Source organism: Drosophila persimilis, unplaced genomic scaffold, assembly GCF_003286085.1.
Source record: "Drosophila persimilis strain 14011-0111.01,24,50 unplaced genomic scaffold, DperRS2 tig00000000-arrow-pilon, whole genome shotgun sequence".
In the NCBI taxonomy this organism is placed as follows: Eukaryota; Metazoa; Arthropoda; class Insecta; order Diptera; family Drosophilidae; genus Drosophila; species Drosophila persimilis.
In genome coordinates, this window is record NW_020825288.1 from 18,393,781 (window position 1) to 18,411,602 (window position 17,822).

General features: G+C 43.0%; 3 protein-coding genes across 5 annotated transcripts; 2 read left to right on the top strand and 1 right to left on the bottom strand.

The window, feature by feature from the left end:
• The first annotated feature begins 953 nt into the window (after positions 1–953).
• LOC6587318 (peroxidase) lies at positions 954–13,760 on the top strand. Of its 3 annotated transcripts, none has more exons than XM_026994663.1 (10): positions 954–1,040; positions 1,110–1,363; positions 10,780–10,934; positions 11,011–11,232; positions 11,284–11,495; positions 11,566–12,310; positions 12,729–12,885; positions 12,944–13,313; positions 13,380–13,485; positions 13,544–13,760. In XM_026994663.1, exons 2-10 carry the CDS (start codon positions 1,361–1,363, stop codon positions 13,650–13,652), a joined length of 2,079 nt encoding a protein of 692 aa, XP_026850464.1. In that variant the 5' UTR covers positions 954–1,040; positions 1,110–1,360; the 3' UTR covers positions 13,653–13,760. The 3 variants fall into 3 exon arrangements, with proteins under 3 accessions (XP_026850464.1, XP_002014189.2, XP_026850465.1); XM_026994664.1 differs by having other exon boundaries at positions 1,030–1,040; positions 1,103–1,363; XM_002014153.2 differs by having other exon boundaries at positions 954–1,363.
• On the bottom strand, positions 5,706–7,373 carry LOC6587301 (adenylosuccinate lyase). Its single transcript, XM_002014152.2, has one exon. It carries the CDS (start codon positions 7,220–7,222, stop codon positions 5,777–5,779), a length of 1,446 nt encoding a protein of 481 aa, XP_002014188.1. The 5' UTR covers positions 7,223–7,373; the 3' UTR covers positions 5,706–5,776.
• A 976-nt stretch (positions 13,761–14,736) lies between the features above and the next one.
• Positions 14,737–16,763, top strand: LOC6591610 (leucine-rich repeat extensin-like protein 3). Its single transcript, XM_002016695.2, has 3 exons — positions 14,737–14,767; positions 14,840–15,442; positions 15,652–16,763. Exons 1-3 carry the CDS (start codon positions 14,737–14,739, stop codon positions 16,761–16,763), a joined length of 1,746 nt encoding a protein of 581 aa, XP_002016731.2.
• Positions 16,764–17,822: the final 1,059 nt, after the last annotated feature.

A 17,822-nucleotide genomic window follows, 5' to 3' on the forward strand; every position in this document is an offset into this window, starting at 1 on the left:
GGCCAGACTTGCGAAGAATTTGTGCACCGAATACATAGTAGGTATGGAACAAAAGAAACAACGGTCTGATATGACAAATCATTTATCCAAATACTCGTATCTAGTAATTTAAGTGACTTTCCACCGAAAACACCGATCTGTTCAATTCCCGGGCTAAAGAATACGTACATATGTATAATGTATGTTGTGTTGAGGACCTGCGGCCTTTGCAATCCCACGAAATGCTGTGTCCCGGTTATTGTCATTGCAATTGAATTGAAAAGTGCTGTGCATTAGGACCGAGGACAGTCCAAATGTTTAATTAATGAAAATAATTAGCCAAACGACGGTCACGCAGAGCCAGCAGCAACAAGAGGTTTTGTAATGTTTTCGAAAGAAAATCTCCCTAGGTCACAGCTGGCGTCCCATACGATGAGTCGCGTTACAAAAGTAGGCACTTAAAAAGGTCAGAGGCTCGCATGAGTGCTCCTGTGTTTGTGGGATCGTCTGTCGCTTGGTAATACTGACAGCCAATGGCGCTAAGCACACTGTGACAGACATCGCTATGCGAATCCTAGCCAAAAACATAAATTACATAAAGCATAAGTCAGTCTTTTCAATACCGCGGTCTGGGGCTCACTACATTGTATGTTCAAACTGGAGCAGAGCAAAAAGTAAGCAGACTTTTTGATTTACACACTGGTTCCCGTACTCGAAGCCACAGGTGAGCCACTCCGCCGCAGTGCCTGCTCTCGACTAGTCCAGGCCCAAGCATATGTACGGTCGCACAAGCACAGTCCGCCGCCAGCGCCACTGAAGCTGGTGGCGTCGACGCTGCTTCTGCTGCTGCTGCTGCTGCTGCTGCTGTTGCTGCTGGTGTGGATTCAGATTCGGATTCGGATTCGTTATAAAAGGCCCAAAACCATCAGCAGCGCAGTTAGTTCGCCCTGGGCCTTGCCACAGTTAACCAACCAACCAACCGATCTGGTTCAACGCCACAAGCCATCGTCAACGTCCAGTCAACGGATTAGCGCTAGGCTCCCTCCCCTGCTGATGGGCAGGTGTGCATAAGTATAACTGTGACGAGAGGTAGTTGATAATTAATGTGTGAATTGTATCCGAGCCAATAGTAATTGAGGAAAACAAAACCAACATAATCTGCAATAGCCTGCTCTGCTCAGCTTACCGTGGAATTCGCGGTTGCGCACTCGAAACACCCGACTTGTGAATTGTAAAAACAGTGTTCAAATACCTCTGAAGGAATATGCTTGAGCTCGAACGTTAGTGTGGCAAACTACACAAGTGAAAGAACTCGAAACATAATCTTCTAAAACAAGCCGGTTGGAGAAAGCTGATTGGAGAAAGGATAAAAGGAAAACCCATGGTGAGTGCGATTAGAACGAAATATGGAAACGAGTGCCGAAACCAAAAATTAAAAATGTTAAGGTGCATATACATACATATGTATTCATACATATTCAATTCTCAATCAAAAGCAATAAAGTGACCGAAAACTGAAACAAAAACGATTAAACTCGGTTTGAAATAAATCTTACGGATTTAGACCAGTTGCTTGCTAAGCTGTTCGATGTCTGTAAATTTGAAACGACCATTTTTGGTTTATTTGTCTTCGATTGCCTGCATCGCATCTGTCAATATGTCACACGGTTGTACTACTATGTACACACTCCTATACATATGTACATACGATCGCATTAAGTACAGGTAATCGTATCTTTCAGACACATGAAAGCGAACACTTTAAAACGAATTAGCTTTAGCGGTATTTTGCTATGTTTATTCGTTAATGGTTGTCCTTAAATGAGCTAATTATCAAGCTGTACAGTCCCACAATGTACTCGCATTGCAGATACCGGTTTCTTCGCTAGCAGTTGCTTATTTAAATATAAATTACGGTCAAATGTTGCTTGAAAATCCACTCAACGCTACCAGCAGGCAACTTCTGCCACCGGAGCCAAACAATTGCGTTGAAAGTTACAAATCTTTTTATTAAACCTAACTATTTTGGTATTCCAAGCGAGTGACCTTCAGGTTTCCGTGGCTGGTTTATCGGCAAAGGCTTTCAATCCAATAAAGCCACATCGTTCGCCTCAGTCCAGCCCCTTCCCTCCCAAAAAGTGCGCTTTGAAGTGATCACAAATAATGCCGACGACTTGGTTACGCCACGCCCATCATTCAGAGTCTGTGGAGGTGACTTCAGATTTAGAGCATTGTTTGAATAAGTGCACAGAGACACTGAAATATTCGAGTGATTTATTCGACATTCAATTCGGACAGACCACGTTTAATTCTATCAATCAGGTTTCGTCTGCTTATGCCATGAACGTTAAATTTTGTCTGTACGCCTAGTTTTAAAGCTTTACTTTCTCTCTCATTCGGAATCTTAAGCCTGTTATGTAAACCCGAGCCAATATTAATGTAAAAGTTTATACATCAATACGAATGTGTATACGAGTGTGTGTATATGCGCTTACCCACAACTTTGACGACTTGCCATTCACTTGGTTTTAACATTAATTTCTGGTGTTGCCTTTTAATTGAAAACCCCAGAGGAGCCACGATAGGTCTTTGGACTACAAGTATGTAAATTATGTCAGTATACATAATGTTCAGGCACTATAGCAAGTTTCTGACATATCCGTCATTCATAGTTGATCCCTTGCAATCACACACCCAACATACATAAATATATCTGAAGTATGATCCAGCTTAAGATGCATGGCGGGACCCCAATAATGAGCGCCGAACACACCTGTCCAATTATGAAATTGGATTCAGCGTAACGTACTTCTGGTGTCTTATTGCCTTTCCGCAACTAATTGGGAAAGTAGAGAGAAGGTTAGGAGAGGTTTTGTTGCGGTATTGTCGAAAAATGCGAAAGCGCAAATGTGGCTTAAATACGCTTAAATGCTTGAAAATAATTTGAGAAATGGCATGCCACATTAGCCCGGGTGTAAACTAGCAATTTCACATCAAGAGAAGTGGGCGCAGAGATGAACTGGATAATCGTAACCGTAGCACCGAGAGCTCATGGTATAGGATTGGTTGCAAATCAAAGCCGTTGCAACAAATTGCATTGCACTGCTTAAGCCATGCAGGCCATGCAGACCAGACAGGCCGGCGCGTGAGCTTTGCACATGCCAGGTGGTGGGTGCTTTGTGTTCAAGAACCACGCCAGGGGCGCAACCAATTAATGAATAGCTTGAAATAATCAAATAATTGCATCATTAATTAACTGAAAAATGTGTGGAATGTATTTTCCAGCTACTGGCTTTTAACACATTCAGCATCTATTCTGATTAAGGAATCTTTCCAGGATTGATTGGCTAGTTATCTTAAAAGCTACTGCGGTATTTGCGGATTTATTTCTTTTTTTACAATCAATAATATAAAAATAAAATTCAACTGAAATTGACTTGGCTTAATTGAATTTCAAATCAAATATTACTACTACAAATAATTAGTCCCATTTTTGGTGGGATGGGATTCTGCATTTAGCAAATCCTCCTTCTGTTTAATATTATTTTGTCCCATGCAAAACACTTTTATTTGTCCAATTCATACAAATATATTCAATATTGGTAATACCATTCACTCTTTATTCACACCAAGCTGCAGTTGTCGAACTCTAAGCACGAACCGAACTAAATGTAAGCTGAAGAAAGCGAATGACGACTCGGGTCCAACCAGTTTAGGAGTTTCACTTTCAGTGCTGTTTAACGTATGGATTCAGTGTCAAAGTCAAGGTCTTCGTTATGCCCCACGTGCTGTTGGCCACAGCAAAGTCTACAAAACGGTCAACGGCTACTGTCGGTTGCGACTAGCGGTAACAACATTATCCGATCCGTCCATAATTGGTCTCGATTACAACTTCACTTAGTCGAAAACCGTTCGTGGCGGCTGATTCATGAGACGTTCGTAGCGCCACACGAGCTGTTAGAGACATTTTAATTCAACTTGATCCAATCACACATTTCATGGCTAGCTTTTTTTTCGGGATGGCTTCCTCTACAGACTACGACAACAAATCGTTCCAAAAAGGGTTCAGACGATGGATAACCCAGGCTATTGACTGGGAGGGCGCTGCCATTGCAAAGGGAATTCCCAACAAGACATGGCCACATGAAATTTCAGAAAACTGACCCGAAATGTCAATATCCTTCCGCATAGACGTGACTTCTTGTCTCGCGTGCACATCTGTTTTCTTCGCTTGCTTCCGTTATACATCCGCTGTACATTCCCCCTCCTGCGTGTTGGCTCTGCTCTGGTTGGCATTGTCACCGGACGCCGCAGTTGCGCGAAGACAGACCATCATAATTACCTCAAATGTAATTGTACGAAACAATTGAAGTGAAGTAAGAAGTGTGGGTTGGTCTCACCGCAAGTGGATGTAGCTGCCTGTATAGGCAATTTTTACAATTCACTTTTGATACTTATTATTCAAAGCAAAGGAAAACTGTAAGACAAGGGTATCGTAACATAAGATCACGAATATACATATGTACATGTACATACACAAATGGAAATCAGTAAGGAAGCTAATATCTTTGCATACCCTTCAAGTATTAATGTATTAATGTACATTTACCATTCTTCAATGTATGTACTTGTAAACTGTATTTATTATTATTTTATAAATTGTTTTCCCTTACTATCTTCTCCTATAATAAAGATGATTCTTAATAACAGTTTTTTCTCAAAGTCTCTCTTAAAAGAAAGCTAAATTGTTTTTTAAGGAATTATGAAGTGATTTATAGGAAAATGTGAGGTGGTACTGGTACTTAATTCAATTTTAAAAATATCAATAGAGGGACGCTCATAGAGACGGACGGAGAGACAGACATGGCTCTATCGACTCGGCTATTGATGCTGATCAAGAATATATATACTTTATGGGGTCGTAAACGCCCTCTTTTGTACTAAACATTGAGCTAATACAAAATTCAATCGAATAAAAAAAAACCTGGGAAATTTTTTGTTTTCTATCTTTTTGGTGCATCAAAAGCGTACATATGTATGTATTTATTATATTTTATGCACACATGCTTTATACATACATATATCGGGGATAGATCTATTGAAACCGCCACAGAATTTACACGCGTAATGCAAAAAATAACTAATTTGCCAATGCCTTTAATCAAGAAACATGTTAGCGGCTAGTATTTTCATGCCACAGAGCGTCTTTACCATACTACGTTGAAGTTGTCATTTCACCTAATATTGCATCTAATAATTGTACACTGTGTTATACGAACAGTTCGCATGACTTTATAGACGTTTAGTAAATGTTTAAGTTTCACGCCATACTCGTTTTCAGCTGCATAACCCCTAGACGAATATACATATGTACTATGTATAAATGAATATGAATATATGTAGGTACATAATGAAAAGTAAAGGAAACCGATTCTCGTCCGTGGAGCACTGCAGTCGTGATATGTCAGGCTGAGTGGCGAAAGGCTAAGGCAAAAATTACAATCTTTACTGCATTGGATCAAGAACGTCACCTCGTATACGGGTGCCGGGTTTTAGTTTTGCGGTTTTTAATTGTAAATAAGCTACCAGCAGGCGCAGAGGCAAGAAGAAATATAAATCACGCTGGGGGTCTAACTGCCAGAGATCTCGACCCATAGAATGCAGCGATAAGCTTAGACGCGCCGACATTACATTGGATGCTGGCGTTGTTAGGCAATACTCACTAGTTTGATTAAAGGCATTCATTTATTTTTGTAGTTCAAACTACGAGATTGATAACAGGGTAACAAACAGTGGGTTAGATATTCAGTTTAACGTCTTTAACAGTCTTCAAGGCGTCAGCGTAGCGAGCCAGCACAGGCTCCACTTCTTCCGCAACGAACTCTTCTACCTGATCGCTAGCCCGTCCAATAAATGTCCGCGCATCCAGTATATTGTCGAGCTGATTAAGTATAGGCGCAAAGTAGGGATCCTTGCGTACACGGTCCACCAAATCGTTATCTTTTCCATGCTGCTTGACTTGGGCTCCGGCTTCTTGCGAGAGGACTCGAATCTTCTCATGGCAAATCTGGCGATCGCCGCCAGCCTTAACCATGGCCATTATTATGTTTTCCGTTGACATGAAGGGCAACTCTTGGGAAATGTGTCGTTCAATAACCTTGGGATAAACCACTAGACCCTGAGAAATATTAAGCAACGTGAGAAGGGCGGCATCCGCGGACAAAAATGCCTCGGACAAGGTAATTCGCCTGTTGGCAGAATCGTCCAGAGTGCGCTCCAGCCATTGCGTTGCGTGTGTGTTGGCAGCGTTGCTAAACAGGGTTATGAGGTGACGGGCCAATGCGCAGCAGCGTTCCGAGCGCATGGGGTTCCGCTTGTACGGCATAGCAGAAGACCCAATTTGCGTGCTTTCAAATGGCTCCTCAAGCTCCTTTCGCGAAGCCAGGATGCGCAGATCAGAACACATTTTGTGAATGCTAGTGCCAAGACTGGAGAGGGCAGCCACAACTTCCACGTCTACTTTCCTAGTATAGGTTTGACCTGTGACTGCATATGCCTTTTTAAATCCGGCCAGCTCGGTAACCAATTGATCCAGCTGTTTCACCTTCTTACCGTCGCCGTTAAATAATTGAAGAAATGAGGCCTGGGTGCCGGTGGTACCCTTCACTCCACGGAATCGCAGGTCCTGCTGACAACGAGACAGCGCTCGTTCATCCATTAGCAAGTCCTGAATCCAAAGGCAAGCGCGCTTGCCCACAGTGGTCAACTGCGCTGGCTGCAGATGTGTAAATCCAAGCGTGGGTTGGTCCTTGTAGGTTTCTGCAAATTGCTTCAACTGCGACACCACAGAAGCGATACGAGGCAGCAGCAACTGAAGCGCGTCCCGAAGAACAATGAGGTCCGTGTTGTCGCCCACAAAGCACGAGGTAGCCCCCAAATGAATGACGGGAGCGGCTGTAGGACACTGCTTGGCGAAGATATGGACGTGCGCCATAACGTCATGCCTTGTGAGACGCTCCTCCTCAGCCACTGCATCGAAATCGATGTTATATATTTCCTTCTCCATTTCGCTTATCTGCGCCTCACTTATCTCCAGACCCAGCGAGCACTCAGCTTTTGCCAGAAATACCCACAGCTTGCGCCATGTCGAGAACTTGTATTGGTCGCTGAACAGAAACTGCATTTCCTGGCTGGCATACCGTGTACTCAGGGGAGACTTGTATCCTTCGTATTGGCTTCCCATTTTCTTAGATTTGTTCTTTTTAATGTAAATTATCAAAGCAGTTTAGTTGCTAACTCTCAATTTACGTGTCGTCGAAGTCACAGGTGGTTGGAAATACGCAATACGCACACGTGCGGAGTGCTCGCTTTGCCACTTGAATAAACTTTGCGCTGAAATAGAGATGAAATTGCATTTATATTAAGTTCCGAATTTCTTGAATTTACATTAACAAATGTAAATTTTCCATTAATAATATAATTTTTCGGATTCATTGATAAAATATACCGTCCGATACTCAGGAATATACGATAATATACCGTCTCATTTTAAAAATATACCGTAAATATACTGGTGAAAAAACGAACTTAGCCCACTTAAGCCCCCTCTATTTAAATAGTTTCAACTATTTGAGGTAAATGGCGGCAAATATTAATAATATTAATATTTGACTAAAACACGGCTTTAAGCCAAAATGTTCAACAAAAAAACAGTCGCAGTGCTGGTATTTGAAGACATGTTGCTTGTCAACTGAGCATGGCCATTTGTATAATTTTCGTTAATTTTATATAAAGATTTTCTTTGAGCCAAACAAATCAGTGACATCATACTAATGGTCATCATCAAACAGAGAGTTTTTTCCAACTAATCTCTCTGAGATTAGTACATTAGTACTAGGTACATAATTTAAAAGAATGGAATGGAACTCATTGTTGCCTACTGGTTCAAGGAAAGCCGGTAAGGCTTTAAATGCAATCCATTGGAATAAATGATGCACGGAAGCACGATTTGAGATAGCAAAGATTCAAAAAAACCTGCGTATAGATGTTTCTATGTTACTTGTTACTTAGAAACGCTAACGCGTTTCCGGAAAAAGTGCTGCCTAATGCCACCGACAGTGACAGAATATGCGCCAAATGTTATCGGGTTCAAATTTGAATGAATAGTTATTATTATATTAATTTCATTATGTGTTCAAAAAATATCAAATATTCTTGAATATGAAAGATTGAACGTTCTGAAACGATAAAATGGCTTGCGCTGAATGGCAGTATTAGTCCACAACACCAAAATAATAGCAGACAAAAATGGCAGTTTGTTGGATTCAAACTGGTTCAATGAATTCGGCACAAGACAGTAAAGAATCAATTAGTGCGGCGCATCTAAACATAAGACCGCTAAGGCGGTTGAGGGGCTTATTTGGCATGTGTGAAAATATCCAAATAGCTTCCAAATTTGCAATGAAAAAAAGCTTGGCTCCGTCTAAGCGGGGACGTGGCATATGATCTGGCTCTCCCCCCTACGGCTACTTATCAGAAGCGTATGCATCGAAGTTGTGTGCATGGGCCCGAGAGCTTTGATCATGTGACTCTAGAGTATAGAGCACGGAGTACTGAGTACCGGCTTCAATATATTACGCAATCAACATGAGACTTTTGGCTATGAAATTGCATATTGACATCGTTTTGAGAAAATGCTGCCATTGCCTTGCATAAATTTGATTTCAAGCTCAAAAAGTAGAAATATTTTGTAATTAACGCGCAGGTTTCAGAAGTTGCGTGGTGGTTACTACACTTTGAGGCAACATGAAATACCAGAGCAACTGCTTCTGATGTGCACGACTTTAAGGTGCTTGACGCTTGGGACACTTTCATTTTAAATGGCCATTTCAATTAGTGCTTGTTACTCTATCGGCCAGACCAATCGGAATGTTTTTGATTTGTGTGCGCACCACGTAGTTTTGTATGCCTGTAATCAGACTGCAATAATGTTGTACCCCACCGTTGGTGCCTTCATATGGCAGCCGGTAAACTCAAACAGTAGTCTGCCAATAAATCAATCATTTCGTCGTCCATTTCTCACCGCGTCTCAATGACTATTTACACTTTAATGATCACCAAAAAGATCTGGATATGAATTCGTTTTTAATTAGAAGTCGTTAAGGTTGTAAAAAATTTGCTCGAATTGTCCCAATACTTTTGTTGCTGTGACCAAAATCAACCGTGTATTGGGCTAGGCCTGAGATTTCAATGATAGAAAGTTTTTTGGGGCAAAGAGCTAAGTAGCATAAACTTGCGTGTATAAATTATATGCTACAAATTACATGTCATTTGGAAAGAATACAGAATGATACCATGACTGAATAAATGGAATTTAATTCTTTCAGAATAGCTCTTTCTTTCGGCTGTATGTGTAGCTCGATACCATGATCAGATATTTATATTTGCAAATAATTCGTGATTGACTTTTGTACACATGTACATAAATATTTATAAAGCCCCACACATTTGTACGGACGGCCCTGACCAACGGCTGCAGAGAGCCTTCGCGGGTCCGCCTCGAGTTGCAATTTAAATTCAAGTACTTGCTGTGGTTTGTCTACAAACGGGTAACATTAGAGTGGAGTTAGAAACTCAAGTCAGGCCGGTCAATCGGCACTTTCAATCATGCAGTGACCCAGTTCAAAATAACAAATCCACAACTGGCGCAGCTCTTGTTAGTTTCCTGGAACTGCGACATTAAACCAGACCGAGAGGGTACAAGACTCATTGCGAACTGGCACGAATTTGAATTAAAGTTGTTCCGATCACACTGGTGGTGCTGGCTGGTCCATTGTTCTGTGCAACATGCAATTAAAACATTTACAGGGTTTGCCTTTGTTTCTGCCACGGCATCGAATATCTGCGCATTTGCATGCAGCTGGCCTTTTCTACAAAAGGTTGCGAATCGTGGTGCATGCGGCCGTAGGGCTGGGAGGTTGCGGGGAGTCGCTGAGTCCGCAGAACGAATTCGGAGGCTGTGCGCAGACAAATTCATTATGTAAAGCCAACTATTACTGTCAATTCAGTCTGTTTACATAAGTAGCTTGCAAATTGGTCAAATATGCAGTTACCATAAAAACAATTATGAGACTTTTCACGCTTGTAGTCTGAGCACGAATCTGAATTGATTCCATTGTGCTTGGGACTTGATACGAGTACGAGTATGAGTACCAGCTCAGACTTTCAGTCTCAGTCTCCGCAATGAAATGAACATGTTTGTGCTCGTACTAGGTCTAAAATGTCGCAATAAATAATAATGAATGCGCACCGAAATGGTGACGAAACCTGTTGCGACCGTACCTGGCTACAGGAGTAGGAGTCCAGATCGATCGCGGACTCAATGCAAAGGTTCCCCACAACTGGTTGGCAATGCGCGGCAAAAAAATGCAAAGCGTTCCACTTATAGTTCACTTGCTCCGAGTGGTCGGTGAACATGAATGTGTCCACGATGTCGGTGCTAGACTCCAATCACCTCGTCGGCCACAGGTGCACACCAAGACTAGCAGGGGACTGCTATGAGACATAAACAATGTATGCATGATCTTCTAGTCACTCGAAGTGTCGAAGCCAAATCGAAGCTTTATTTAGGTTTCCAGGGCAACAGAGGATGTTTACATTTACAACCGATAAAGTATTGCCATTTTGACACACATTGTCAGATGACAACCATCAATAAACCACAGAGAAGCGAAGACCGATGAAGGACAAATTATCCGGCACCCTGATTCATATTCTGAAATATCGCTATTCTCATTCAAGATGGACACTGCTCTGATTTTGACCCTTTTGGGATTCTCCTGCAACACGCTGGGGCTCAAAGTTTCTACGGGCTACCATATTGTGCACAACCAACCGTCCTATCCCAATTTCCACGGATTCAGCTATCTTCAAGGTTCAGCTCCGTACATAATTGGGTAAGTTCCCGGTGCCGTAGCTAGTACCGGCTTTCCATTTTTCGGACTTACGAGTATGTATGTGATTTATATGCAGGAATGGACTACCAAGTGCAACAGGAACTACTTCACCCGCTCCACAAACCCCATTTGGACCGGCAGCTAACCCCCCCGTTACTGCCTATGGCTACAGTTTTCCAACTCCGGGGCAAGTGTCATGCGCTCAATCCCCTGCAGTTTGTGAGAAAACAGCATACCGTACTCTGGACGGATCCTGCAACCATTTGGAGCAACCCGGACTAGGAGTCGCAAACACTAGGTAATACCTCGCCGCGCCGACTTTCGTCAGACTGTCACATTTTTTCCCTAGGTATGGTCGCCTTTTGACACCTAAATACGCTGACGGCATATCAGCACCTACTCGATCGGTTACTGGAGACGAACTGCCCAGCGCTCGCCTAGTCTCGTTGGTGGCATTCGGAGAGCAGGACGTACCTGATCCGGAATTCACGCTCCACAATATGCAATGGGGCCAAATAATGACGCATGACATGAGCATGCAAGCGGGTGGCACTCAATCCAGTAAGTGGGTAGCTCACGATTACAGGCAATTCCAAATTCCAAATTCCAAATTGACTCTCCTCCCCTGCAGAGAAGCATCCGACGCGGTGCTGCACAGATGATGGCCGCCTTATTGGTCTAGACACGGCGCATAAGACTTGCTTCGCCATCATCGTACCACCACATGATCCGGCATACTCCCAGGTGGGCACTGAGTGCCTCAACTTTGTCCGAACTCTCACAGATCGCGACTCAAGCTGCCAGTACGCCGGTGGACCTGCAGAGCAACTGACCGTGGTCACATCATATCTTGATCTCTCGCTAGTCTATGGCAACTCAATACAGCAGAACAGCGATATTCGAGAGTTCCAAGGGGGTCGCATGATTGTAGAGGAGCGAAATGGAGGCAAATGGCTGCCACTCTCCCGCAACGTCACCGGGGATTGCGATGCAGTTGATGCCAGCGAGGTCTGCTACAGGTCCGGAGATGTACGTGTCAATCAAAATCCCGGCCTGGCGATACTGCAAACAGTTCTTCTGCGCGAGCACAATCGAATAGCAGATGCTTTGGCAGCACTTAATCCCCACTATGATGACCGCACCCTTTTCCAGGAGGCCCGCAAAATCAATATAGCCCAATATCAGCAAATAAGCTACTATGAGTGGTTGCCGATTTTCCTGGGAGGCGAGAATATGTTAAAGAATCGCCTGATCTACAAGGCCCCGAGTGGCAGCTATGTCAATGATTTTGATTTAAATATTGATCCCTCAGTTCTCAATGAGCACGCAACAGCTGCCTTTAGATATTTCCATTCGCAGATTGAAGGCAGATTAGAGTAAGTACAGCTTTCTCCATTTCTTTGTAGATACATATGTATGTTCTCGAAGCTTAAGTATTATATAAAGCGATTTTTAAATCGCGAAAACAGCCAAAACCTAACTATGGTTTATGAGCGATACACAAAAAATAAGGTTTGTGTAAATCTTTGAAAACGATTTATGACCGAACAAGTGGCTACCAGCGGACTCCCAGCTCATGACTCTATACCCCAAATTGATGCGCACCATGCAGTAAAAAAGCTGATGTCGGGTGAAACAGTCTAGGCATCCATAGAACCATCGGTGTCTGTGAAAATATGTATATACTTTTATTGAAAAGAAACTAAAATTCATAAAATTATGCCATATACGAAATATATTCTTATTAAATTAACTTACTCGCGTAACTAAATGATTGGATAATGTTGCTTCCAGCCTTTTGTCAGAGATGAGAACAGTTCTCGGCTCACTGACCCTGAGCGATTGGTTCAATCGTCCCGGCATCATTGAAGTCGGTGACAATTTTGACTCTCTTACCAGAGGCCATGCCACACAGCCCGAAGAATTGACAGATATTAACTTCGATAGACAGGTAAGTACGCATTCACCAACGAAGCAAGGCACTGATGTAGCTGAATTCCTTAATATAGATCAAGCATTTCCTGTTCCGCCGAAACATGCCTTTTGGTTCCGACCTGCGATCATTGGACATACAACGCAATCGTGATCATGGTCTTGCCTCATACAACGATATGAGAGAATTCTGTGGGTTGAGGCGCGCTCATTCGTGGCAGGACTACTCCGATTTGATCAGCCCCCCCATAATTGAAAAACTTAAGTCACTATACGATAGCCACGAGGACGTTGACCTGACGGTGGGAGGCTCACTGGAGGCCCATGTTGCAGGAGCTTTGGCAGGTCCCACATTCTTGTGCATCCTCACCGAACAATTTTACCGAACTCGCGTTGGTGATCGATTTTTCTTCGAGAACGGTGATAAGATCACCGGCTTCACTCATGGTATTTAATCAGTCTCTCACATAGACTTAATCCATGCATTAAATTACAACTGATTATTCTTTTTAGATCAACTGGTCGAGATTCGTAAGGCAAGTATGGCTCGCTTGCTGTGCGATAATGGAAATCATATTGCTTCAATGCAGCCTGAAGCATTCAGGACGGTTTCCGGATCGTAAGTAGAACTTCAGAAAATGAACTCAGGTCACTCATTAAAGTAAATATTTGATCAGGAATCCTATTATGCCGTGCACAAATATTCAACAAGTCGACCTCACCAAGTGGATTGATCAAAAGCCATATGCCACAGGAGACCCATCAGTTCAGTATGGAAGAAAATGATCTGTTTCTTGGATCTTTTTGTTACTAGTTCAATGTAAAAAACACCTTTAGCCTAATCAGTATAATGATCATTAAACTGATCGCCCTGTATTATATCCCCCAATTGCTGTACAGAAATAAAACATTTACCATTTAATTGATGTTTTTTCTTTAAAGCTCCATTGCATTCCGCAGGCCCCGGGTTATTTCTGAGCGTTATGAATCGCCTCGTATGACCTATTGTCAAAAGCTCCTGGTATGGAGCTCCTCATCGTATGGAGTTCCCTTGCCCAGCAGATACCGAAGTCGTTTCCGGTAGTTTTAGTTTTTGGTTTATATTAGGAATCGGCCCGCATATTTTCACAGGTTTTTTAGTGCATTTGTGTGGGTAGACAGCAGGCAAAACGGAACATTGATTAGGGGCAACCATGGCAATGCAGCACAGCACTAGAAACCTTTCCCATGCGCATGCATAGGAAGATGGAGGAGGTTGGTCCACCAAGCTAGAGCCCCATACCACGTTAAGGCTAGATTAAAACGGAGATCACTTGAATGATTCATTCACATGACACCCGAAGCGTTCTCTTACGCAATATTCGTGGATAGTGAAGGCAAAAAACCTTTACACTTTCGTTGACTTTGGGTCAAGTGACTCGCGCGACTCCAAGTGTGAACAAGTTTATTGAAATACATAGCTAATTAAGAGACAAAGGGTTGGTTCTCTGCAAATTTGTCTCTTTTCAGGCCAGACTGTTGGAACGAGTCGTAAAGTCGAACAATAGCCAACAATGAATATGTTCTTCAAAACATACATAAATATAAACGGATAAACATACTGATGTATTAAATACTTCAGAGGCGGTCCACATTTTGAATCGACAAAAATTTACATAAGTTAAAAGAATATCAAAAGACAGCATTTGACCAAGTTTGCATTTTTTTCTAGAGATTTGCGATGGAGATTTCTGAATGGACATGATACAACGGTTCTAGTGAATCTAGATTAATGAAAGTGATTTAAACAAAGTATTCATAAAAGGTAATCACCCTATATGGTATAAAAGTGATAGATTAGGCAGGGAAAGGTAGCAGATGCGTTTTAACCATGAAGCTGTTCACAACGGTTTTCTGCCTAAGTAAGTGATTCACCGATAGACACCCAGCTCATCCAGCTCTAACAAAACAAAACAAAAATACTTAATTTCCAGGCTTGGCCTTCAGCCTGGCCAGTGCAAAGAAAGTGGTTCAAGAGACCGGAAGACTAATCACGATCCAGTCCCCAGCACCGGCACCGGCACCGGCACCACCTCCACAGCAGAGTGTTATTTATAAGCTTCCTCCGCAGCATTATTACCCGCCGCCCCCACAGCACTGCAACTGTCCGCCTGGCCCGCCCGGACCCCCAGGGCCTCCAGGGGCGCAAGGGCCTGCTGGCCAACCAGGTGCAAAAGGTCATAAAGGTGAAAAAGGTGATCGAGGGGAAAAGGGGGAGAAAGGGCACTATGGAATGCCGGGACCTCCAGGACTACCAGGGCCAATAGGACCACCTGGCCCCAGCAAGTACCGCGGCGACCATGACCATCACCATCACCACCACCCACCGCCAGGACCTCCTCCTCCCCCTCCTCCCCCTCCACCGCCGCCACCGCCGCCACCACCACATCACCATCACCACCCACATCCCCCAATAATACCGCCACCACCAATAATAATTCCCATTCCGTCACTGCCACTGCCACCGCCTCACAAAGGAGGCCATCATCATCACCACAAGGGATCTAAAGGACCCCCTGGACCCCCAGGGCCCCCAGGTGAGCTACTGAAATGCACACTGAAGTGCATACATAATTACTTAGAAGAGAAAACATGAGAATTAAGTAGCTCGAGATTCCTTTACTCTCTGGAAAATCCAATCAGACTTTTATATAGTCACATTATCAGTTAGAAATTGTATCGTCTATGCAATTATTTTCTTAATTTGTCCAAGTACTAATAATATTTAATCTCGTATTATCTACAGGAACGGGACCGCCTGGACCTCCAGGACCTCCAGGAAATTCCCATCATCATCATCCACATCCTCACCCCCCCCAACCACCACCGCCGCCACCGTATCCTTACCCACCGACGGTACCATACCCTACACCACCGCAAATTCCATGGTTTCCAGTTCCTGTACCAGTACCCTGGCCCTCAAAGGGGCACAAAGGTGACAAAGGGCATTATCACCATTATCCTCCATCGGATGGTCACCACAAGGGTGGACATCATCATAACAACCACAACAAAGGTGATCATCATCATCATCATCATCATCATCCACCATCCCATTGGCCACATTATCCCCACAAGGGAGGACATAAAGGTCACCACCCTCCCCCGCCGTATGGAGGTGGACACAAAGGTGGCCCACACGATCCACAGCATGGAGGGCACAAAGGTGGCCCACACGATCCACAGCATGGAGGGCACAAGGGAGATCATCACCACTCTTCTTACCCGCCGAACAATCACCACAACCCCGGAAATGGAGGACATAATCATAACCATCCTAATTCACCATCTCACCCGCAACCTGATCCACACAATCCTTATCACGGAGAATCCCATGAGCATCATCATCATAACAACCTTATAGGTCCCGATCAGGACCACAACGGAGGTGAAGAACAATTCCCGCGTGATGGTCTGGATGTAGATGCTGAAGTAAAGGTAGAGGAAGAGGAAGAGGGCGTTGAGAACATTATTGACGAAAGTATTCAGGACTCTGCTGAGACCGAAGAATCTATGCACGTCGAACCGACTGAATTTCAACAGTATTCCGAGAATACTAGCTATATCAGTTATGAAAACAACACACTGGACATAAACGATGGAGCTGCCTCCATGGAGGAAGGAATGGAAGAGATTAGTGAGGATGAAAACGGAAGTGCACCAAACAATGTTGAAACAGACGGAGACGATGAGGTGTTAGTAGAGAATCAAATAGAGATTGAAAACTTGAATGACGATAACCAGTCTTCAGAGACTGATCCTGTGCAGGAGCGAGCCAACAAACGACCAATTATCTTAGCTATTGGAACCCCACGAAATCCATTTCACCTGTACGCATATGATCACTACAACTCATGAGCCACCCGACAAGACGAAGGTTACCGAAAATAAATATTTTTGCATACTGGGTGCATTTCTTTTTTGCATTTTCGACTGACTCTCTTTGGTTGGGCTCAACAGATGTTGGTGGTTTTGAGATGTAATAACGCCCGCGGGCTTTATTTCACTCTGAAAAGCGCTGTTATGTCCCAGGACTAATTTCTTACAAATTATTTAAATAAATGCAAACTTTTACAAGAGAATATATAAGGGGTCAGTTGCATTATAACAGCTTGAAATTTTTTTCCCTGATCAACTCGTTGTAAAAAAAAGGAGCTATGTTTTCGATGGATCCCACACAATTTAGAAATCGGCCAATAAGCGATTCGTGTCGATTGGTGTAAGAAAAAGATCTAAAAATACGATCGTGGGGACTTAAAAACTGTATACAATATCTACACAGGTGACGAATGGATATATAAATATAAGCCCGAAAAAAAACAATAGCCTGCATGATTATTTCAAAGAGAACCAAATGCCACAGGAGCCCGGTTTTAGAGATAATTAGAGGGAGAAATTACGTTATGTATCAAAATGGGTAGAAGATTCGACAGACTTGTAAATCCGCAAAAATTCAGTAAAGGATGAATTTGATACGAAGACCAGTGAATTTTAATGCCAAAACAACAGCGCATTAAAAATATTTTAAGCCGTTCTATACCTTAATTTTCTATTGTATCACATCACGCAATGCTGGTTTGATCGTAACCAGCAATATTTACAGGAATACCCTAATCAAGAATCAATCATAGCTGTCTCCAATAAATATAAGTCCCAAAATGACATGAGGCTCGTCTCCAATGGCATATTAAGCATTACATTTTTCTCCACTTTTCTGGATGAACCTTTTCCAGTCTTTCAACGCGATTCGTAACTTGTCATACAAATAATTAAATGCTCACCTTCTTCCATTTACATACATCTTTTCTTGATGGGCCATTTCTGTTCAATTATAATGCCAGGAGATCCCATAAAGATTCTGCGGCCTTACATGTTTCCCAAGAAGGGAGTTGTTGCAATCGAGGATGCTTCTTCCCA

Coding starts and splice junctions, on each gene's coding strand:
- LOC6587301 (XM_002014152.2), bottom strand. CDS start 7,222: ATGGGAAGCCAATACGAAGGATACAAGTCTCCCCTGAGTACACGGTAT.
- LOC6587318 (XM_002014153.2), top strand. Junction 11,233..11,283: donor CTAGGAGTCGCAAACACTAG/GTAATACCTCGC, acceptor TTTTTTCCCTAG/GTATGGTCGCCTTTTGACAC. Junction 13,486..13,543: donor TTCAGGACGGTTTCCGGATC/GTAAGTAGAACT, acceptor ATATTTGATCAG/GAATCCTATTATGCCGTGCA.
- LOC6591610 (XM_002016695.2), top strand. CDS start 14,737: ATGAAGCTGTTCACAACGGTTTTCTGCCTAA. Junction 14,768..14,839: donor CACAACGGTTTTCTGCCTAA/GTAAGTGATTCA, acceptor CTTAATTTCCAG/GCTTGGCCTTCAGCCTGGCC. Junction 15,443..15,651: donor TGGACCCCCAGGGCCCCCAG/GTGAGCTACTGA, acceptor TATTATCTACAG/GAACGGGACCGCCTGGACCT.